Raw genomic sequence first — 23,890 nt, 5'->3', positions numbered from 1 at the left:
GTAATCACAGCTCCAGAGGCAGGAACAGGAGGATCAAGGTCAGCCTCGCTAGAATAATTTTTTGGCTTTTTGTTTTGTTTTAATTTTAAAGAGGGAACCTAGAAGTTCCCTGGCTAGCGAGGGCTTCTGGTGAAAGAACAGAGAAAGAAATGGCAGTGAAGACACAGGCGTGGCCCCTGGGCTCTTGTCTTAGATTTTTAGTTAAATTATTACAGGAAAAAAGAGAAGCTAGGAAGCTAGGCATGAGGTTCATGCCAGTAATCCAGCATTCAGAAGGCTGAAGCAGGAGGACAGCCACCACCACCAGACCAGCCTGAGCCAGTAAGGGCCCTGTCTCAAAAGACACACAGTGAAGCAGCAGCAGCTGTGTGGTGCTACAGAAAATCTGAAGTTCGAGGTCATCTTCCGATACATAGAATGTTCAAAGCTGGGGGGCGGGGGCGGCGGCGGCGGCGGCGTTAATCCCAGCACTCGGGAGGCAGAGCCAGGCGGATCTTTGTGAGTTCCAGGCCAGCCTGGACTACAAGTGAGTTCCAGGAAAGGCGCAAAGCTCACAGAGAAACCCTGTCTCAAAAAACCAAACCAAACCAAAACAACAACAAAAAATGTGTGTGTGTGTGTGTGTGTGTGTGTGTGTGTGTCCAGGAAATAAATAGCTTCCACATTCTTTTCTTTTATGCCACAGCATACTAACAACACGGTCCTGCTTCCTGCACCATTGGGCTGCCCCATATTCTAGGAAATAAAGGGGATTACATACTTGGCAGATAGTCTTTCCTGAAGCCAGTCCTTAGCTATGAATGCAACCTGACACTTTTGTAGAGGGCAAAGTCATGTCCAAATGTCAAAAGGTTAGCTACCCCAGCTAGATTCTGTCAGTCACCCCAAAGCTCCTCCCAAACCAGAGGCAGAGAGAAAACAAGCCACGCCCCTTCCCGTGTTACTTCCTGCTAAGGTTCAGTGTGGCTTTACACACAGTAAAATCATCAATCAAAATGTTCTCACAAAGCTAGCTTTTTTAAAGCATGTATAAAATATACATTTGTACATATACACATTAGACTATTACATCTCAAAGACAAATATTTAACAGTTCATTTAGGGCTTTTAGGGCTTTTTTGGGTACTGTTTTATCTTCCAGTTTTATGTCACTCTCTTGACTCTTCTTGACACTTGGCTATTCTGTCAGAAGATCTACTAAATAAAGTCAGTGCTCATTTATCCCAGTAAGCAGAGTATATCTGGGCTGTGGAGAGGTCTCTGGAAGGTCTGATCCATTCATTCAGGTGGGAGGAAGAGGTGTGGCAAGCATCCCAGCCCCCAGGACAGCCCAGTGCCCAGCCATTAGATCACAGTCAAATCCCACAGTGCACAGCCAAAGGTCCTGAGGGTCCCCAAATCAAGTCACATTGGTTTTTAAAGAATGTACCATGTTTCAGGAGTCAATGGACAAGGGGCACTTTGAACAGTGGTGGTTTTTCATCTGTAGAAGAAGCCATTTGAACTCTTATAAAGAGAATTTTAAGGACTCCGCAGCCTCCCTGGAGAATTCAGGAAAACCAGTAAGAGGGACTGGTTTTCATCTTTTCATGAAGCTCTTCTCCAGAGCTACTGGTGTTCTCTGTAGAGAATGGATGTTGCGCTTTACCCGGTCCTCCAGGGAGGAAGTAGATGCGCTCTCCAGCTTCATGCGACTAGGGAAGAGAAGAGACAGGTGAATGGGGAAAAAAGAACATTTTTTTCAACTGGTCAACTGGCAGAATCGGAAAAACCAGGGTTGTAGTCAGAAAGCAACTGTAGACACACACAGTTTTTTCAGCCCACATAGACAATTTTCAAATGACTCCATCTGGAACCAAGGTTTTTAAATGTCCATAAGGGAAAACTCATCTGTTTTTGGAAAACAAGTCAAGTCTTATTGGAAAAAGGTTTTCTGAGCCATAAATTTTTACTTAAAAGGAAGGCCAAAGAATTTCAGTGATGTGGGAAAAGTACCAATGACTTCTACTTCAAATAAAAACTCCCACTGCCTGGCTAGAAACTGGGAGCAGCACCAAAGGGAGCCCCAAGCTAAGTCCCGAGGTCTCCTGAGAGAGACGAGAAACACCACCCAGCCCCTGGCAGTGGTCTGCTGCCAAATGGCAGCTCCTGGAGCCTGTGCAGGTGGAGCCCAGGCATGAACAAGTACTTACTGGATGAACTTGCCAGAGTGAGGGTCCAGCTTCTCCAGTCTGCGCTCCCGCTCATCTTCCTTGGCATGCCTCTTGAGGGTGTTCAGCCTCTCCTCCTCCCTCCACCTGGCGTTTGCCATCATCTCCTGGCGCTTCCGCTCTAGCTCCTCTGCTGAGAGTTTTCTGTAGAGCACAGAAACCATCCAATCGGTGCTACCCCTTCCCCACCAAAACAAAACAAGGAGCAAAGCATGCAGGTGGGTCCACAGGCTTGCCAGCTCCTAGCTTTCCAGAGAAATAAGAGGAACAGTGCCATGTCGGGATGAGTTTCCTTCCTCAGGACACCTCAGTCCAGTGGCTCCCAACAAATCATGAAGACTTCCGGTGAAGGATTTCATAATCACACTCAGTAATCTCTAGGATAATTCTTTTAAAACAACAGACTTAATGGGCTGGAGAAATGGCTCAGAGGTTAAGAGCACTGTCTGCTCTTCCAGAGGTCCTGAGTTCAATTCCCAGCAACCACATGGTGGCTCACAACCATCCGTAATGAGATCTGGCGCCCTCTTCTGTATACATAATAAATAAATAAATCTTTAAAAAAAAAAAAACAGACTTAAGTGCTAACCAAGAACCTAACCTTACAGGAGTATGTTTTCACCACTAACAACTTACAGAACAAATGAGGGCCATCCAGTGACTGTTGCTATCTCCTACTCCATAAGGGAGGCTTAAAAACTCATTCATTGGCCAGGTGGTGGTGGTGCACGACTCTAATCCCAGCACTCGAGAGGCAGAACCAGGTGGATCTCTGTGAGTTCGAGGCCAGACTGGTCTACAGAGCGAGAGCCAGAATAGGCACCAAAACTACAGAGAAACCCTGTCTCAAAAAACCAAACACCTCATGGATTGAAAGAAAGAAAGAGAGAGAGAGAGACAGAAAAGAAACTGGAGAGATGACTCAGTGGTTGGGAACACTGGCTATTCTTTCAGAGGACCTGGGTTCAAGTCCCAGCACCCACAAGGCAGCTCACATATGTCTGTAATACCAGTTCCATGGGATCTGACATCTTCACACAGACATACATGCAGGCAAAAAGCAAAACAAAAATAAAGAAAAAAAAAAAACCCATGGATATGGGGATTGAGGAGATGTCTCAGTAGGTAAGAGCACTTGCTTTGCAAGAATGAGGTCCTGAGTTCAAATCCACAGCACCAGTGTAAAATCTGGGCATAACCACATATGCCTATAACCCTGGCATTAATTGGCAAAGATAGGCAAATCGCAGGAACTGGATGGCCATTTAGCCTAGCCAAATCATTGAGCCCCAACTTCAGTGAAAGACCTGGTTCAGTGAGTAAGGTAGAATGCTGTGGACTATTTGTTTAACTATGTAAGATGTGTTACATTTGTTTATGTTGCAGAATATTAAACTAAGTAAAGATATGTTACATTTGTTAAATTATATAGCTGTTTTACCTTGCCTGCCTAAGACACCTGATTGGTCTAATAAAAAGCTGGATGGCCAATAGCGAGGGAGAAGGGACAAGTGGAACAGGGAGAGGAGAAATTTAAGCTGGAAAAAAAGAAAGAAAAAGAGACCAGGGAAACGCCTGGGCCAGGCAGCCAGACACAGAGGAAGCAAGAAAGTAGGAAATACAAAATGAAAGAAAGGTAAAAAGCCTGAGGCAAAATGTAGATGAATAGAAACCGGTTAAATTAAGTTAAAAGAGCTAGGGGGACAGGCCTAAGCTAAGGCCAAGCATTCATAATTAATAATAAGTCTCCATGTCTTTATTTGGGGGCTGGTTGGTGGCCCAAAGAAAATTCCAATGTCTGATGTCCTTCTCTGACCTCCCCATGTGTGAGTGGGGGTGTACAGGACACACACATTCATGGATACAACCCAAGAATATACCACTTTGGGATGAAGCGAGATGCCAGCAACCTGACTTAACAACCTAATATAATAGGTAGGTCTTTTTCCCTGGCATTCATCCTAAATGAAGTTAGAACAAAAAAAAAAAAAAAAAGTGATTAACAGATTAGTCACCACTTAACAAAGTCAGACATCTAAATCTATTGCTTCTAAAATGGGTATGTTATAGTTTGTACACAGTTTGTGATATACAGATTTCTCTTTAAAGGGAAAAATGACAGTTCAATTTTTTAAAAAGTGCTCATTTGGAGAAACAAATTAAAATACAAAAACCTGACATTTAGTACATTCCTGACTTACCTGGTGTATCCGGAAGCATGCCGCCTCTGGTAGACCTCCTTTTTAGGTGATGGGCTATCTCTGTCTTTCCTGTTTACCTTAGAGGCATGCCTGTAATGAACACAGAAGGGACAAGCCTTTTATATGGGTATCATTAGTATATACCTCAACAAATTTAGTTCCCTTAAAAGTATAATCCAGGCTGGGGCCAAAAAAAAGGTTCAATGGCACTTGCCACCAAGTCTGATAATCTGAGTTCAATCTCTGGGAATCCATATGGTGGAGGATAGAACCAACTCCCTCAAATTGTTCTCTGACCTCCACAAAGCATGCAGTTACACAAATGTAGACACATACACAATCTTTTAAAAGTGTAACTCAGGGCCCCAGGAGGCTCAGCAGTTAAGATTTCTTGCTAGATAAATCTGAGGACCACCAGAGTTGAGATCCCAGCACCCACATAACAAGCCAGGCAGTTCTGTGCATGCCTGTATCCCCAGCACTGATGGGGAGGAGACAGGAGAATCTCTGGCAACTGTGAGCTTCCAGCCTAGCCAAAAGAGAACAAAAAAAAAGCTCCTGTTCAGGGGAGAGACTGCCTTGATGGAGTAGAGGAGAGAGTGGTAGGAAGACATCCCACATCTCCACACAAGCAAAGTATGTGCACCTACCCTCGCACGCACGTGTGCATACACCGCACATACACTACACTCACATACAGAAAAAGTAAAGCCCAAAGAGGAGGGGAGATTCTGCCAGCACAATACAGTCCTCCAAATGTGATTCGTTATGATCACATGGAATTACAGTGAGGTGGGGAAGAGAATGATGGAGAGGAGATAAAGCTGAGACATCTAAGACTGGAAATGATGAACATCACCCAAACCAAACACCTGCTGTGACCAGGCCCTTAGGGTCACAGGTTATTTCCCAGTGAACTCCCACACTCACACTTTGCTGGGTCTTGGAGACCGTGACCTTCTGCCCGGGGATCGAGACCTCCTGTCCCGGGACCTCTCTTCCTTGGAGCTCTTCCGGCTGACATGTCTGGGGGGTGAGTGGGAGGAGCTTCTTGAGCGGGAATGGTTCTTCACCTCCCTTTGCTCAGCCATCAGAGAACCCTGGTTACGGTCGGAGTCCCTCACCTATGTCATTAAGGAAGACAGGAGAAACCATTCATAGGAAAATCTTGCTATTCAAACAGAAGTGTAGTACAGCAAGGAAAGAATGAACAATGAGATTCTTTAAATTTGCCAAGAGGAATCAAGCTGACTATACAGCTGAATGGGGGGGGGGGCACATACCTGAATCCTAAACTCAGAATGCTAAAGTAAGAGGATTGTAAGTTCAAGGACAGCTTGTATTATATTCTGAGACTCTGTCTTAAAGGAAGGAAAGGGGAAAAAAAAATAAGAGCTGGGCATAATGGTACACATATACTGTCCCTAGCAACTCAGGAGGCAAAGGCAGGAAAATCAAGTTTGAGACTAATTTAAACTAGATATGGAAATCCTATTCAGAAAAGCTAAGAGTTGCCTGTCATATTTATAATCCCAGTACTCAGGATGCAGAAGAAGTCAGAATTCTTGAGATTCTATCTTAAAAATAAAAGAACAAGAGCCCAGAGCTCACACCTTTAACCCCAGCACTTGGAAGCAGAGGCAGGTGAGTTGTAGACCAGCCAGGGCTACACGGTAAACCCTGTATGAGAAAACAGAACAAAACAGCCAGAAGTGTCAGGGTACTGTGTTCCTAGCACTCAGGAGGTAGAAGCAGGAAACCTAGAATTTCCAGGTCAGCCAGCCTTAGCTCCACAGTGAGATCCAGGTTAGCCTTCCCATAATTCTCTCAAAAATACAAAACAGGGCTGGAGAGATAGCTCAGGAGTTAGGAGTCCTTGCTGCTCTCCCAGAGCACCTGGGTTTGGTTCCTGACATCTACCTGGTGACTCACAACCATTTTTAACTTCAGATCCAGCAGATCCAATACCCTCTTCTGATTTCCACGAGTGACACGAGGCACTCATCTGGCATGCACATATAAATGCAGGCAAAAATACTCATACACATAATATAAAAAATATATAAATCTTAAAGAAAAAAAAATACAAAAACAAGCCAGGTGTGGTGATACCTGGCTTTAATCCCAGTAAAGGGCAGGCAGAGGCAGGAGGATGTCTGTGGGTTCAAGGCCAGCCTGGTCTACATAAGGAGTTCCAGGACAGCCAGGGCTACACAGTGAGACTCTATCTCCAAGTAAACAAACAAACAAATGAAGGAATGAATGAATGTAAGAAAAAAACCAAGGCTGAGGCTGTAGTTCATTCACAAAGCTCTTGCTGGGCATATGCAAGGCCTGGGTTCCATCCCAAGCACCTCACAAAAATTAAAATACAGGGCTGGAGAGATGGCTCAGAGGTTAAGAGCCCTGGTTGCTCTTCCTGAAGTCCTGAGTTCAATTCCCAGCAACCACATGGTGGCTCATAACCATCTGTAATTTGATCTGGTGCCCTCTTCTGGTGTGTAGACAGAATACTGTATACATAATAAATAAATAAATCTTAAAAAAAAATTCTAAAAAAATAAATTAAAATACAAAAGTGAGGGATGGCCGTTGGTCAAAAGCCATTAAAATGTATACACTTCATGTCAATTACTTGCAGTTCTTGGAGGGATGGTAAGGGCTCCAACTAGTGATTTCTCTACTTCGAGGACTCTCCGAAAGAGGCAAAGGGTCAAGGATAAGGAGCAGGTTTAGCCTCCAGCAGCCCCGGGCTCCACCCTCCAACTCCCCTGCTCCCTGCAGGTGTCAAGGGTGACAAACTGCACATTCCCTTAGTCACTCCCTTTGAAAAGCCCACATCTCTACCTGTAAGCCATATCCAGGGACTTTGGACAAAACAGGACAGGAATTTGCCATCTTCTTTTGAGATCTAAGAGATTAAAACATAGACACGTTCACTGAAAAAGAAAAGGCACAGAGTCCGGTTTGAACCCTCTCCTGCTGAGAAGGGCTGCCTCTCCCAGTGCCCAGCTAGCACTGCCATTGCTTGGCAGCGCCTCTCTCTACGTGGACTGTCTTCGCTGGAAGACATCAGCACAGTCGAGTTTTTCCTGTGAGAAGCCGTGGGCGGAGCCCTCAGCCTCAGCGCCTGAACACATTCTCCTCTCACCTCGCGTTGCTATTCTGGGGACTAATCGTGAGTCAGCAGCCACAGAGCTGACTGTCCCTGCCTGCGGGAAGACGCGGAATGGGCCCACATGGTCCCATTAATCCATTTTTACAAAAAGAGGAAGAGAGACTACAGAAAACCCCTTCAGTCCCGGGGACTCCAGCTGAGATGAAAGAGTCCTGTCAGGAGTTGGACCTACAATCTGGGAGGCGAATGTCAGCCCATCCAAGAGTGCACCAGGACACAGACTTAGCATCTCCAAAGAACTCGAATGCCAGAGGCCAGCTCTGCAGTACGGAGCGCACATCTGCCCGGTCCCCACCAACCCCCAGTGCCTGGTGCTCAGCTCCTCCCGTGGGATGGATGAGTGAATGGGTAGGAAGTCTTGCCGGGGAAGGCTGGCGCCACCCGCTCACCTGCCCTGGCCGTGCTCACTCTCACTGCTGGAGCGATCACTGCTGGAGCTTCTGTGTTTATGTTTCTTGTGCTTCTTTTTCTTCTCCTTCTTTTTCTTCTTCTCCTTCTTTTCCAGACTCATTTGCAACTGAAATGCCCAGAACATAACCACATGAGAGCTCTAAGACCCTGTTAGTTAATACCTGGTGTAGGGAACGGCTCCCATACAAAATGGCCCAGGATACTGTCAGGGCATCCATGTTGGGCACAAATGTATTCCAGACCCCCTAAAAAACCTCTCTGGTAAGTGAGCAAGGAATCCACATTTAAAAATTATTATTATTTTGAGACCAAGTCTCATTACGTACGTCTGGCAAGCCTGTGACTCACTGATTAACAGCACTTGCCACCAAGCCTGACAACTGGAGTTCAATTTTCAGGACCACTCACACACATGGCAAACATACCCATGCACATGCACAAGAAATGAAAAAAGAAAAAGAAACTGAAGACATGTAGCTCTTTCCCAAACCAAAGGAAATCAACCATAATTAAGCTGTTAAGGTAAGCTAGCATAAAATCACCAGGAGATAGTATGTAAAAAAAAAAAAAAACAAAAATTGAGCCAGGTGGTGGAGGTGCACGTCTGTAATCCCAGCACTCCAGAGGCAGAGGGAATCAGATCTTTGAGTTTGAGGCCAGCCTGGTCTACAGAGTGAGTTCCAGGATAGCCAGGGCTACACAGAGAAACCCTGGCTCAAAAAAAAAAAAAAAAAAAAAACACAAACAAAAAATTTTAAGCCTCGTAATCATGACACTCCGGTTGAGGAAGGAGGACTGGAGTTCCAGACTGGCCTAGGCCACAAAGTAAGTTCTGTCTCAAGAGCCCAGGAAGAAGTCATTTATAAAAGCCAGGCTACTTCCTAAAAGGAAACGGAAAGATGGCCTAGTGTTAAGAAGCTGACGGAGGGCTGGAGAGATGGCTCAGCACTTAACAGCACTGACTGCTCTTCCAAAGGACCCAGGTTCAATTCCTAGGATCCACAGAACAACGCACAACCATTCATAACTCCAGTTCCAGGAGATCTGATGCCCATTTCCTGCCTCCTCAGATACCACAAGTTCACACGATGCACACAATGCAGACACACGTGAAAACACACCCCAACACCATCTTGGTGCATATTTGATACACGACTTACCAACTCTTTGATTTTCTTCATTTTCACAGGATTGTTCAGGACCTCTCTTTTTTTCTCCTCCTCTTTCTTCCTAAATAGAAGAAAATTTTTAATGACTCTTTCTTTTGCAAAGGAAATTGTGTTATCCTCTGCAGCAAACTCTGTTTAACAACCCCTTTTCAAAACAAATGCACAGGCAAGCCAGGGCTACACAGCGAGAACCTGTCTGAAACAAAACAAAACGAAACGAAACGAAACCTCACAGACACAGACTTTACACTGTGGTAAATGTACAGAGGATGGTGTGGAAGGCAGAGAACTCCAGCAAATACACACACGAGATGGGATACTGTGGAGAAAATGATGTGGGGACAGCACAGTGCGTGACAGCGAGTTTGATCTCGTGGCATTTGGCTTCACATCCAAGGCTTCCCTCATGGTTAAGGAATCCATCGGGTGTGGACCTGCAAATCTCCTGAGCGCAACATTTCAAAACAACCTCCACTGCTTAGCATAAAAACAGACCCATCATCTGGGCAACAAAGACAACAGAATGGCTCTTCTTTTGAGAAGTGAGTGTGTGAGTGTGTTTATACACGATAGTTCTTCTTTTGAGAAGTGCGTGAGTGTGTGTGTATGTACATGTGTGTATACACAATGGTTCTTCCTTTGAGAAGTGAGTGTGAGTGTGTATGTGTGTATACACGATGGTTCTTTTGAGAAGAGTGTGTGAGTGTGTGTGTATGTATACACAATGGTTCTTCCTTTGAGAAGTGAGTGAATGTGTATATGTGTATACACAATGGCTCTTCTTTTGAGAAGTGAGTGTGTGTATGTATACACAATAGTTCTTTTGAGAAGTGAGTGTGTGAGTATACACAATGGTTCTTTTGAGAGGTGAGTGTGTGAGTATGTGTGTGTATACACAATGGTTCTTCTTTTGAGTGTGTGTGTGTGTGTGTGTGTGTGTGTGTGTGTGTGTATCATTGGTGCTGGAAACTGGACAGATGGCTCAGCAGTTAAGAGCACTGGCTGCTTTTCCAGAGGACCTGGGTTCCAGTTCCAGCATCCACATGGCAGCTCACAACTGGCTGTAACTCCAGTCTTCTTCTGGCCTTTGCAGGCACCAGGCATGCACACAGCACACAGATACACATGCCAGGAAAACACTCATACACAGGAAATAAAATTGTAAAATAAATAAATAAATAACAAGGAACGTCACAAAGTTTTCAAATTTTAACAATTTTGAAAATATATCATTTGGAAACAAGTTAGGGATATAACAAGCAAATATTAATGAAGAGTTGGGTGTGATAGTGCAGAACTCAATACTCAGGAGGCTGAGGAGAGAAGATGCGAATTCAAAGCCAAGGCTACTGTCTCAATAAATCACAAAGTGGGGCATGCTAACACACATCAGAGGATGAGGAATTCAGTCACACTCAGCTACAGGGCGGATTTGAGGCTAGCCTGGACTACGTAAGACCTTGTTTCAAATAAACAAATAAGCAAAAAACGGGTAGTAAGTAGGCTCAGTCAGGAAAGTGCTTGCCACACAAGCAGAAGGCCCTCAGATTCCACCTCCCCAAACCACGGAAAAAGCTGAGTGAGCCAGGGTGGTAGCACGTCTTTAATCCCAGCATCAGGAGACAGAGGTATGAGTTCAAGGTCAGCCTAGTCTAGATATCGAGCTCCAGGCGGACCAAGGTTACATACTAAGACCCTGTCTCCAAACCAGTAACCACAGTAAAGAAGGCTGAGCAGAGCAGCTCATAGCCACACTCGGGAGGCAGGGCTCGGGAGGCAGCAACAGAAGGTCCTGGGGCCTGCTGGCCAGTGTCGATGAATCGGCAAGCTCCAGGTTTGCTGAGACACGTTATCTCACGAAGTAAGGCAGAGAGGGCTGTTGAAAGAGCCTGACGCCAGCCCAGCTGCTGAGGTCAAATCCCTAAGGCCCAGAGGTGGGAGGAGAGAACCAGCTCCCAAAAGTAGCCCTCGGACCCAACACACACACCCTGGGATGTGTGCACATGTGCGCACACACATGCACACTCGGACACACACCAAGAAGGAAGAGTGACTGAGAAAGGCATTAAATGTCGACTTACAGCCTCCACAAACAGGTAAGCATGCACGTGCACATATATATACTAATATATACACTAACATACACACATCCAAAAACAAACAAACAAAATAAAAAAGCAAGGAAGGAGATGAAGGAAAAAGGACTGAGAGTCACTTGCTGGCTATGATTACAGTGAGATGGTAAGGGAGTAGGGGGCTAAGGGGACATTTACCTCGCAGTCAATTCTACACCAATTTCCCAGATTTTCAAGGAACAAGCAAGTGTTATCTTGCTTCTACCTCCTTTTTATTTTAATACAATTTTTATTATTTTTATTATCTTTCATTTGTGTGTGTGTACACACTCCGAGTGTGAGGTACGTAAGTACTAGTGCCCAGGGGTGCCAGAGGCTTTGGCTCTTCCTAGAGCTGCAGTTCCACACACATCTCTAAGCTATCCCGATATGGGCACTGGGATCCCAACTCGGGTCCTCGGCAGGAGCGATTAGTTCTCTTACCAGCAAAGGTATCCCCAGCTTTTTACCTCTCTTTTTTATTTAAGGGTTAAAGATAGGTGGATACAGTATCAGGACCTAATATCATGAATGTAATAAATCAATACAATTAATGTAATCAATGAATATCATAAAGATAGTTATTGAATGATAAAAAAAGATAGGTGGATAAATCTTGTCTGGCTTGAAACATTTGCCAGTGTCTTTCCATACGGCTATATCAGGTACCCTCACAGGAACTCTTTCTCACCACCCAGAAGCACAAACGGACACAGAGGTGGAAAACAAGAGCAGCTATAAAGCAAGAGAAAGAGCAGCCCTGGAAGAGTCCCCGGGTGTCTCTGTAACAGCCCTTCTCAAACCCCCGCAGTACCTGATGAGGAAGAGAGGGTCTTCCCGGATTTTGCTGGCCATGTCAAGAAGGGAATTGGCACCTGACGGGGCAAAGATCGAGCCTGGGAGGAGTCCTGTCTCAGAAGAACAGCCTGCCTCCTTCTCCTCCATCTTCTCAAAGACGTACTTGTCAATGGGGCGACCCAGCAGGTACTCATCACGGTTCACCATCCCACCAGGACCCTGGTACATCCAATCCAACTTTTCTTCTTTTTTCCTGGTTCAAGGGGGAAAAAATGATATAGTTATAGATAGATAAGATAGAAAGACAGACAGACAGACACACACACACATACACACACAGAATGGAGAGTCCTTTCAAACTCCACACAGAACCTGAGCTGATCACATTGGACTGCCTCTGCAGATACCTACTGTAAACCAAACACCATTCTCAACTTGACAGACATGAAGAAATTATTCTTATAAATGAGTAGAAATCCTTTTCACAAAGACATTTAATGAGGAAAAAACAGAATCCTCCAGCTAAGGCATGGATCTCCACTTAGTTACCTAGTCTCCACTACCAAGTTTATACATTATCTCCTCATGTCAAAGATCATCTAAAATGATAAACATATTCTACCTCAGCACCCAGACCACCCTCATCAGCCTATCTTTGCACTTGACACAGCAGCCTCAGAGGTGCTACATGCTTGAGAAGAAAGGAGAAATGACCAGTGACACCTGTCAAGTAAATGATGCTTGCACTGAGGGGAAAAAAAACAGGCAGTATTGGCGCACACCTTTAATCCCAGCACTCGGGAGGCACAGGCAGGTGGATCTCTGAGTTTTAAGGCAAGCCTGGTCTACAGAGTGAGTTCCAGGACAGGCACCAAAACTACACAGAGAAACCCTGTCTCGAAAAACCAAAAAAAAAAAAAGAGGGGGACCAAATGTCACAACATCATTGCTGACATCATTTCTTTCCTTGTGGAAAGATAAAGAGGTGTGAGAATGGAACCTTTATGTGACAGATGGTAACAGGATGCTGAACTCTTTTTTTTTTTAATTAATTTAATTGTATATGTATGAGTGTTTTGCTTGCATATATATCTGTGCATTGGGTGTCTGGCCCCCTCAGAGGCCGGAAGAGGGCAATGGATTCCCTGGGTATCTTTAATGAAAATAATTAATTTAAACCAATACAAACATGACCACTTCTCTCTTTTTGTCTAGTAAAGGGATCTGTTTGGGAAAGCCTTAGTCTGTAATTAAGAACTGAGTGTGGTGGCTGAGTCACACTGCCAATACCTTGCCTGGCTTACCCACACTCCTCCAGTCAAGATGGATGGCTACAGTGAATGCTGGGTTCTGGCAGACCAGGAGACTGGGAGGGAGGGTGGTCTTTACAATGGGGACCACAGACAGGGGCCTCCAGGTAATCACAGGCTTTCCTAATTCTCCTGTGCAGGTAAATAAGAGACTAGGAGGGAGTCTGACAGCCGTGAAGACCAGGGCTCCCAGGGAGGAGCTGTTCCAGGCTGGCTGAGGATGACCTTAACTTCTTACCCACCTATTTCTACCTCCTGAATGCTAGGATCACAGCCCCTATGCCCTTACACCCGGTTCATGCTGCACCAGGGATCAAACCCAGGGCTTTGGGCATGCTAGGTAAGCACTCTACCAAATAAGCTCCGGGGTTTGAATTTGCTTTAAAATTTGTATTTACCGCCAGGCGGTGGTAGCACAGGCCTTTAATCCCAGCACTCGAGAGGCAGAGCCAGGTGGATCTCTGTGAGTCTGAGGCCAGTCTGGAGCGAGATCCAGGACAGGCACCAAAACTACACAGAGAAACCCTGCCTCGAAAAACCAAAAAAAAAAAAAAAAAATGTATTTACCATTAGTGTGTGCGTATAATGGAGAGAGGGGGTCATACACATCACAGAAAGGACAACTTTCAGGAATTGGTCTCTCTTTCCAGGGTCATCTGGCAAGTAGCCAAGGCTGGGTTTGAACTCCTAATCCTTTTGCCTCTTCTTCCAAGTGTGGAGGTTTCAGACAAGACAATCATACCTAGTGGTTTCATTTGTGACAAGATCTCCCCGCCCCCTCCAGGGCTGAGGACCGAACCCAGGGCCTTATACTTGCTAGGCAAGTGCGCCACCACTGAGCTAAATCCCCAACCCAATCTCTTTTTATTTTCATGTGTATGTGTGAGTGACTTCTGTGTATATGTGCACCACGTGCCTATCTGGTGACTGTGGAGGTCAGAACTGGAACAGGCAGTTGTGATCTGTCTAATGTGGGTGCTGGGAACGGAACTCGGGGTCTCTGCAAGAGAACTACACGTCCTTAACCACTGAGCCATCTCTCCAGCCCTTAATTTTTTTTTTAAGTTATATGTATGTGCACAATGTGCATGAGGTGGAAGGCACAGGAATCCTCTGAACTGTGAGCAGCCATGTGGGTGCTGGGAACTGAACCTGGGTCCTCTGCAAGAGTAACAAGTGCTTTTAACCTTGAGCCATCTCTCCAGCCCTTGTTCCCTTGTGTTGTTTGCTTTTTTTTTTTTTTTTTTTTTTTTTTTTTTTTTTTTGGTTTTTCGAGACAGTGTTTCTCTGTGTAGCTTTGTGCCTTTCCTGAAACTCACTCGGTAGCCCAGGCTGGCCTCGAATTCACAGAGATCCGCCTGGCTCTGCCTCTGGAGTGCTGGGATCAAAGGCGTGCGCCACCACCGAACGGCTTTTTGTTGTTGTTGTTGTTGTTGTTGCAGGGTTTCACTGTTATCTAGGCTGGCCTCAAACCAGAGATGCTCTTACCTAGGCCGCCAGTTTGTTTTTGTTTGGTTGGCTGTTGTTTTTGGTCTTCAGACAAGGACTTAAAACCCACAGATCGCCTTGCCTCTTAAAGTCCCTTTTACTCTACAGGAATTGGCTGAGGAAGGAAGTGCCCCTTCTTTATCTAGGTAATGCAAGGACCAAATGCAGTCTAGAAGTGCAACCATGTAACACTATGAGCAAGTACTAAAGAGATACTATGTTGCTCGGTGGTAGACTGCTTGCCTAGCATGTTTGAGGCCTTGGGTTTGATTCTCAGTTCCAGAAAGAAATTTGGAGATAGACAGCATTACATGTACGAGACATCATCTTTGCTCCAAGAACAATGCCCGACAGACAGAAAAGATCACCTGAACCACAAGAGTGGAGTGCATCTTTAAATCAATGGTGTTCAATTGGAGAAAGTCAAAGCATATAATTATACAAAGCATTCAGACCAGCCAAATGGACAAGTAAATCAGCTACAAAAGCCTTTGGGGGGAGGGGAATCCCTACTAGCTGCCGTGAGGTACCACAGGGTCGGAGCCTGCCTTTCTAGTCCTGAATACACTTTTTCCCCTCTCTCTCTTCTCTCTCTCTCTCTCTCTCTCTCTCTCTCTCTCCTTCTTCTAGATGCTGGCCAGAACTGAGTATGCTTCCTTCCTCTAGCTCTTGGGGCTGCCTTACCTGAATTCCAAACATCCCCCCCACCTGTGGCTGTGTATAGCCATGAAGCGGACCTCCACGCTGGCTTATCCCAAACAGCATGGCCTTTCCCCTCATTCTCCAGTCTCCACCTCCAGGCAACTGGGAGATTTATAGTTTGTCTGCCTTGGTTTTTAATAAATTGCCCTCAAAAAAAAAAAAATGGGGGGGTTAGGGATTTAGCTCAGTGGTAGAGCGCTTGCCTAGCAAGCCCAAGGCCTTGGGTTCGGTGCTCAGCTGAGGGGGGGCGGTTGAGCATGGTGACATAACCTGCAGTTCCAACACGCAGGAGACTGACGCAGGGGATCACCAGTCTGGGCTATAATGAGACCCTGTCTGCACTTCTTAAAACATTCAATTTGATGTATTTTTCCTGTATGTATGTGTACCACATGTGTGTAGTACCCACAAAGGCCAGAAGAGGGTGTCAGATGTTCTGGAACTGGAATTACAAGTTCCAAATTACAGATAGTTGTGAGCCAGTGTGTGTGCTGGGAGTCCTCTGCCAGTTCTCTTAACCAATGAACCATCTCACCAGCCCCAAAATAAGTAATTCTTAAAAAATAAAAAAAAAAAATTTAAAAATTCATTTTCTTTTGTTTTGGTTTTATTTTTTTCAAGACAGGGTTTCTCTGTGTAGCCCTGGCTGTCCTAGATCTCACTCTGTTTGTGTTGTTAAAATAAAACACTCTGACAAAGGCAACTTAAGGGACAGAGGGCTTATTCTGGCTCATGGTTCAAAATACAGCCCATCATGGCAGGGAAATCCAGGCAGCAGGAGCTATCAGCTGTCACCCTGCATCCACAGGAGCTATCAGCTGTCACCCTGAATGCACAGGAGCTAACTCAGCTGTCATCCTGCATGCACAGGAGCTATCAGCTGTCACCCTGCATGCACAGGAGCTAACTCAGCTGTCATCCTGCATGCACAGGAGCTATCAGCTGTCACCCTGCATACACAGGAGCTAACTCAGCTGTCATCCTGCATGCACAGGAGCTATCAGCTGTCACCCTGCATGCACAGTCAAGTGCTCAGTTTGCTGAGTCTCCTACAGCTCCAGATGGGCAGCACAGGGATAGTCCTGCCCACAGTCAAGATGAGTCTTCCCACATTAACTAACAGAATCAAGCTAATCCCCACAGACGTGCCCAGAGGCCCTTCTTCCAGGTGATCCTGGATCTGTCAAGGTTCACAATTAACAGTTACCATCACCATTCCCTAAGTACGTTATATTTAATTTAAAAGTTCCATAAAACCTCATTCACTGTAAAACATCAGAACCTCCCCAATCCATTTCCTAAAAGAATGGGATTTTCCCATTATTTGCATGCCAAGGTGCTATGTCCACATACTGAAACTAAGTCTCACACACAACTGTGGATGTAACAAATCCCTCTGCCATGAAATAAGGAAAACCCTTTAATATCCCATGGGGAAAATGGGCCACATTTCCCCTGAAGGCTTGCCCATGACACATGAACAGGGGAACAGTAGAGAGGACTCTATTCAATCTGTCTGCAGTTTCTGTCATTCTGATTTCGGAATGCACTGTAGAGTGCATTTTATGCCTTTTATTTTCTTGAAATATACTCTCTTCTATTTCATGAGATGAGTAGGGTAATTATCTATTACTATTACCCTGAAAGTGACCAAAGGTAAAATTCAGGGAGACTGTCTACAGCCACAACAAGGCTTTTATTGACAGCCACCCTATCTACTTATTCCCATTAACCCCACTGCCCCCAAGAAGATGGGCTTGCAATACATTCACAGAGGCCTCAGGTAGCATAAAGACAACGATTCTTTGTCATAGTCATGAGTATTTGTCAACTATCTAGAGGGAGCATGGTCCACACTAACTTGTTACATGTTATCACAGCTGGTCCTCAACAACCCATACAGACTTGGGTATTATGACTTCCGGGGTCCTACCGAGATACCCGAGGCTCCCACAACTTAGGACACGCACAGCCAGTCTTAGAATCGAGTTGGTCAGGCTCCCAGCTCCACATGCTGAATCACGAACTCTTACGTAGCACCCGGACTAGGCATGCAGCAGACAGCCAGCTCGTCTCTTACTTGACAGCCCCGACGTCCTCAGCGTAGCGCTGCATCTCTTCCCGAGCTCTCTCCTCGCGCAGCTCTCGCTGAAGCTCCTCAATCTTTTTCCGCTCGGCCTCATGTTTCTGCTCTGCCTTCCACACTTTCTCCACATTTCGAAGGGTCTGTGGGTGCCAGCTCTTCTTCAGGTTCTGTGAGTGAAAGGAAGGAGGGAAGGATTCAGAGTGGGAGGTGGGAGGTGATGAGAGTCTTTCCACAATGACTAATTAAGATAATTAATCCCCAACAGACAACAGACATACCCACAGGTCAACCCAACGTAGACAGCTGTCACTGAGATTCTCTTTCCAGGAGATTGTAGATTATGTCAAGTAGTTAAAATTAACCATCACTCCCCGACTCACCCACCCTTCCCATAACCAGTACACGCAGGCATGTAAAGGCAAGAGAGCAGGTGAGGAATGCAGATCGTGGAAGAGTGCTTGCCCAGCATGCATGAAGTGGTGGGAAATGTCTTTACAGTTTGAGGGTGGAACAGGCCCTTCCCGAGCTTCCTTCAAACACTTACAACCTTACACTCCACTAGCCATGCCTACAATGGGAGTTGATAACAGCAAGATGGAAGAAATAGGGCAGGGAGGAAGAGATCTATTCTGAAAGGCAACATGGTTCACTGGGACAGTACATTCATTTTTATGCAAGCATCTCTCTCTCTCTCTCTCTCCTTTTGATTTTCGAGACAGAATTTCTCTGCGTAGCCCTGGCTGTACTACAACTCGCTCTGTAGATCAGGCTGGCCTCGAACTCACAGAGATCTGCCTGCCTTTGCCTCCCGAAGGCTGCACCACCACAGACAGCCAGTTCAAACATCTTTTTTTTAATTGAGTCCTCTTAACTCTCCTGTGCCTAACTTGCATGCTTACAATGCATCTAGACCTTTTTCAACCTTCCTTCCCAGGAACTGTCCCTGTCCCTTCGCCTTCAATGAATGCTTCTCCTCTCTCCTCTCATTACTTCGCTTCGAGCGGCAATCACAGGAAGTTTCCCTGGGGAAGTAGCATCTAAGGATGGTTATAAAATAGCTGGTGACATGGGAGGCTCTGTAAGGAAATGGCACTCACAACCACAGTCCCAGCGATGAGGAAAAACAGCATAAATAATTCACTGTGGCTGGAGGCAGAGTGCACGCTAATGGAGGAGGTGTGTGGGATATAGCCAGCTAAGAAGCCAGCAGACCAGATCTCTTACAGAGATGTGAAGGGACTGAACTGCACCCTGTTGATGGTGGGAAGTAAGACCTGAAAAGATGCAGGCAAGAGCATGTCCAGCTATGATGTGAAGAATGGATGGGAGAGGTGCAAATCTGGAGACCAGTTGAAGACTAAAGGAGATAAAATACACAAGGTGCCTTGCAGGCGCAGAGCACACAGTCAGCAAGAACGCAGGTATGTGTGAGCACGTACACATTCGTGCAAGCCAGGGCCTTGCTATCTAGCTCAGGCTACCCTCAAACTTGAGCTCCCTGACTCTAGCTCCCACGCACTGGAACTAAAGGCATGCACCATCTGCTTTCTTTCTTTACCTTTTCTTAACTACCTTTCCTCCTTTACCAGGTTGCTTCATCCTTCCTTCCTACATTCTTTCCTTTGAAAAGGACTTCCTTCAACACACCATCACCACCACCACCCACCCACCCCTTACTCTGTCCTACATAGGTCCTCCTTTCCATCCCAGGGCACAGATGGCAATTAATGTCTGGGGAAATTTGTAGATGTCATAACCAAGGGAGAGGCAAGTGCTAATGGCATCTTTGTGGCTAGAGGCTGCTGAATAGACCATTTGCAGGACAGCCCCGCCATCATACACACAAAGATCTGGATTTCTAATTGATGTAGGGGGGGCCCAGCCCACTGTGGGTGGTACCATCCCTGTGTAGGTGGGCCAGACTATATAAGAAAGGTAGCTGAGTGAGCCAAGAGAAGCAAGCCAGTGAGCAGGACTCCTCCATGGTTTCTGCCTCCAGGTTCCTACTTGAGCCCTTCCCTGGCTTCCCTTAATGATGGACTCTAACCTGTAAAATGTAATAAGCCCTCTCCTCTGAAAGTTGCTTTTGGTCCTGGTTTGATCACAGCAATAGACAAACAAACTAATGCACTATCCCTAAACACAGTTATGTGAAAAACATACTAAACTAAACCAACTTTGCCGGGCAGGGATGGCTCATTCCTTTAATCCTAGCACTCAGGAGGCAGAGGCAGAGCCAGGCCTATCTCTGTGAGTTCGAGGCCAGCCTGGTCTACAGAGCGAGATCCAGGACAGGCACCAAAACTACACAGAGAAACCCTGTCTCAAAAAACAAACAAAAATCCAGACCAACTTTGATGGAGTCCTAGAACTTGATCAAATTAAGAATACCTGACAAACTCAGCCTAATGGATAGATATCTAAACTAATATATTTATCGATTCAATTAGCTTCACTTTGAGAATATCAATAGTTTTCTAATTTAGCTCTGTGTTTGGTGGATACTTCCACCTTATTTAAGGCATTAGTTCCCTACAAATGAACTACACGACTTCAGAGCAATTGCCACTTAGCCTAAAAAAAGTGTTATGAATACAGAAGACAGCTGCTTTGTCACTACAGATCAAAGCAAAGCACTGGTGTAGGGAATGAAACATTGATGGACAAGATTTAAAATGGACTCCTCCAAAGAATGGAGGAGGATTGCGGCCCACCCTTCGACAGTCCAGGTCCAGGATACAACTGTAAACTCCTAGCTAAGAAAAGGAACTATGTCCCAAGATAACATATACAAAATAAAGTCTGTGTGCCAAGATCTGCCTCCTTCCGTACCATGAGTCCAACTGTCCCCCTTCGTGACCTGACTTCCCAGCCGGGAGCCCCCGACCCCCTCCAATCACCAAACACAGACACCAGCAGACATCACTCGCCGCACATCCTCCCCAGTCTCATCCCAGTCCCTCCGTGGCCCTAACCATCCTTTCTCTCTCGGAGTTTACCAACCCCTTGTGTTGAAAACAAGACTTCATTACCAGGGTTACCCACTGCTACCCCCGACTTCCACCGCACCCCTGCCAGTTTCCGTCCCCGGCGCCAGTGGGTCTCGGGCCTCAATCCTAACGGCCCAGGCTCCGGGCACTTACCAGGTCTCCGCCTCCCATGACGGTGGAGACGTTTCCTCAGTCCGTGGACCTGAAAGATTCAACGGAGATGGAGAGGAAACGGTCTCAGGTCTCAGTTCTGAGACCGCCTCACAGGACCTGATCCCTAAAGGAACCAGCTGCCCCCTTCCCCGCCCGCTCAAGATCGCACTTCCGGGAGTGGCGTCATATACCTGCGGCGGCGGCTTGGAGCGATGACGTTGGCTCGAGCCCTGAGTCTGCGAGACTCTGGAATGGTGTGTAGATTCTGCCTGCTCTCAGGGTTTAGATCGTCTCGCTTTGGGTTCGCCTCACGTAACCACCCCGTCCAGGGTCCCCAACTGTTGAAAAGCCACGGAAAAGGTTCTGTTGCCTTGGCAACGCATCAGGGCCCTCTGCAAGACGTCAGTCTCCGCCAACCGAGGCCGCCTTCCTCGGGCACCGCCAAACCAGGATTTCCAATCTAGCTTTCAAAATTGGACTTTCGGCCAACTCCTTCACTCCCGGCTTGTTTTATAGAAATAGATACCGTCAAACGAAATTCCAAAAGTCAGATGTGGTGGCACACTCCCATCATCTCCGCGCTTGGAGATGGAGACTGGAAGATCAAGAGTTCAAGGGTTGGCCCAAAGTTTGAGGTTATCCTGGTCTGGAAGAACCTGTTTTTGGTTTGTTTTGTTTTTTTCTTTCCTTCTTTCTTCTTTCTTTTTCTTTTTTTCTTTTTCTTTTTTCTTTTTTCTTTTTTTTTGGTTTTTCAAGACAAAGAAAAAACTGCCTGGGCGTGATGATGTATGCCTTTAATCCCAGGCAGAGGTAGGCGGATCTCTGGGAGCTCAAGGCTAGCCTGGTCTACAAAATGAGTTCCAGGACAGCCAGGACTACATAGAGAAATCCTATCTTGAAAAAAGAAATACGGGCGGGCAGTGGTGGCGCACCCCTTTAATCCCAGCACTCGAGAGGCAGAGCCAGGCGGATCTCTGTGAGTTCGAGGCCAGCCTGGTCTACAGAGCGAGCTCCAGGACAGAGCACCAAAACTACGCAGAGAAACCGTGTTTCGAAAAACAAAAAAGAAAAAAAAAAGAGGGAGGAGGACAGAGACAGAGAGGGGAGAGAGAGAGAAAAGAAAGATATATCCTTGGCCAAGTTCAGAAAGTTTAGTATCTGCCTACTTGCTTCTGTCTTACAGTCTTTTGTTAATTAAATAATTAATCAATTAATTTTATTTGGGTCTCTCTCTCTATGTAAAACCATGGCTGTCCCCTTCAATGTAGACCAGACTGGCCTTGAACTCAAAAAGATCCACACTCATCTGCCGCTAGAGTGCTGGGATTAAAGACGTGCATCTTGTGTTTTATTTTGAGTTGTTAAAATTAAAGGACTAGAGAGATGGCCCAGCAGTTAAGAACACTGGCTGCTCTTGCAGAGGACTCTGGTTCACTTCCCATCACCCACATGGTGGCCCATTACCATCTGTAATCCCAGTTTTATCAGATCCCAAACCCTCTTCCAGCCTCCCTGACCACCAGGCACACAAGTGATATACAGACATACATTCAGAGCATTCATATACACAAAATTAATTTTTTATTTTAACTAGCTGGTTGTGGTAGATAAATAAAAAGAGTTTAGCTGGATGTGGTGGTGCAGGCCTTTAATCCCTACACTCTGGTCGTAAAGGCAGGCAGATTTCTATGAGTTCAAGGCCAGCCTGGCCTACATAGCAAGCAACTCTACATCATGAGACTGTGTCTTGCAAAAAAATTTAAGGGACTGGAGAAATGACCCAAGAGCCCTGGCTGCTCTACCTAGAGGACCCAGGTTCAATTCCCAGCACCCACAACTGCCTAACTCTAGTTCCAGGGGTCTCACAACCTTACAACCTTACACACATGAAAAAATAAAAAGTAGTTACCTGTTCAAGAGGGAAAAATTAAGGTTTCTTTTTAGAAATACCTAGAAAAGACTGGAGGGATGACTCAACCAGCTCATGGCTTCCCGTAACTCCAATTTCAAGGGATCTAGCACCCTCTTCTTGACTTCTTGCCTCCACAGGCATCTGTGCACACACCACACACACATACAATCTTCTTTTAAAAAATGGTGGTGGTGTTGCATGCTTTTAATCTCAACACTTTGGAGGCAGTTGAATCTCTATAAATTTGAGACCAGCCTGGTCTACAAAGCAAATTTCAAGATAGCCAGGGCTACAAAGGAAGGAAGGAAGGAAGGAAGGAAGGGAGATATCTACCAATCGTCTTCCTTTCTTTTCAGGGTCCAGTCTTGAACCAGGGCCTCCCACGTGTTTAACCAGTGTTCTACCACTGAGCTATAGCCCTGACCCGATGACTTTGTGTTAAAGGGGAGGGGTATGGTGGCTTTTTTATTGGTCCCTTTGAAAGTGAGAGGAACATGTATTTCAGAATAAGAGTGGCTTGAAAGTTCTTTTCCATAGCACAGGCAGGCTCATAGCCTCATTCCTAGTCCAGAAGACCAGGTTAAATGTTCCTTGTTATTTTTAGTGCCTGGGTTATGGAAATAAAAGAACCAGGGAGGAAGGGGGCACCCGGATTTGAACCAGGGACCTCTTGATCTGCAGTCAAATGCTCTACCCCTGAGCTATACCCCCTCACCTTGTCATTGTCCTCTTCCTTGTCCACTTATGGTGACTCACTATGAACTGGTTCCACCCACACTAATGCCCCGGGGAGCTTTGTGTTCTCAAGCCTCGCCTTCTCTGTATACATCTTCTGCTTTGGCTTTTCTCGGCCACCAAGGAGCAGGGTGGGAACATAAAACAATGACAACTGGTCAGAAAGGAAATGGACATCATGAGCAGAAAATCCTCTGATTTGGGCTAATAAGCACCCCAATGTCATCTTGCTCCCCCTGCCTCCTAATGAATTACATGTAGGGAGGAGATGGATGATGTCAGGTTTTTTATTTTTGCTTTTTTAGGACTAAGAATTGAATTTAAGGCCTCAACCATGCTAACTAAACTCTCTACTACACACTCTCAGCGTCTAGCTATATTCCTATCCCTAGAGTTTCTTTTTTCTTTAGACAAAGTCTCCCTATGTAGCCAA

At 45.8% G+C, this 23,890-nt stretch overlaps 1 protein-coding gene and 1 non-coding gene across 2 annotated transcripts; both read right to left on the bottom strand.

The window, feature by feature from the left end:
• Positions 1–996: 996 nt before the first annotated feature.
• On the bottom strand, positions 997–20,996 carry Cwc25 (CWC25 spliceosome associated protein homolog). Its single transcript, XM_028869107.2, has 10 exons — positions 20,811–20,996; positions 17,662–17,834; positions 12,098–12,334; positions 9,161–9,230; positions 7,979–8,106; positions 7,259–7,322; positions 5,342–5,535; positions 4,412–4,501; positions 2,193–2,354; positions 997–1,694 (listed from the first exon to the last, which is right to left on the bottom strand). Exons 1-10 carry the CDS (start codon positions 20,826–20,828, stop codon positions 1,580–1,582), a joined length of 1,251 nt encoding a protein of 416 aa, XP_028724940.1. The 5' UTR covers positions 20,829–20,996; the 3' UTR covers positions 997–1,579.
• Positions 20,997–23,361: 2,365 nt separating this feature from the next.
• Positions 23,362–23,433, bottom strand: Trnac-gca. The gene has a single exon. It is a non-coding gene; the product is annotated as a tRNA-Cys (tRNA).
• Between the last annotated feature and the right edge of the window lie 457 nt (positions 23,434–23,890).

This window comes from Peromyscus leucopus, chromosome 8b (assembly GCF_004664715.2).
Source record: "Peromyscus leucopus breed LL Stock chromosome 8b, UCI_PerLeu_2.1, whole genome shotgun sequence".
NCBI lineage: Eukaryota > Metazoa > Chordata > Mammalia > Rodentia > Cricetidae > Peromyscus > Peromyscus leucopus.
Note: the sequence above shows the minus strand (reverse complement) of the source record. Positions and strands in the feature narration are given on the sequence as shown.

Bases quoted from the DNA above. Each gene is read 5' to 3' on its own strand.
- Cwc25 (XM_028869107.2), bottom strand. The intron at 5,536-7,258 runs GTAGAGATGTGG...TTAATGACATAG, and splicing joins TCCCTGGATATGGCTTACAG to GTGAGGGACTCCGACCGTAA. The intron at 2,355-4,411 runs GTAAGTCAGGAA...TGTGCTCTACAG, and splicing joins CATGCTTCCGGATACACCAG to AAAACTCTCAGCAGAGGAGC.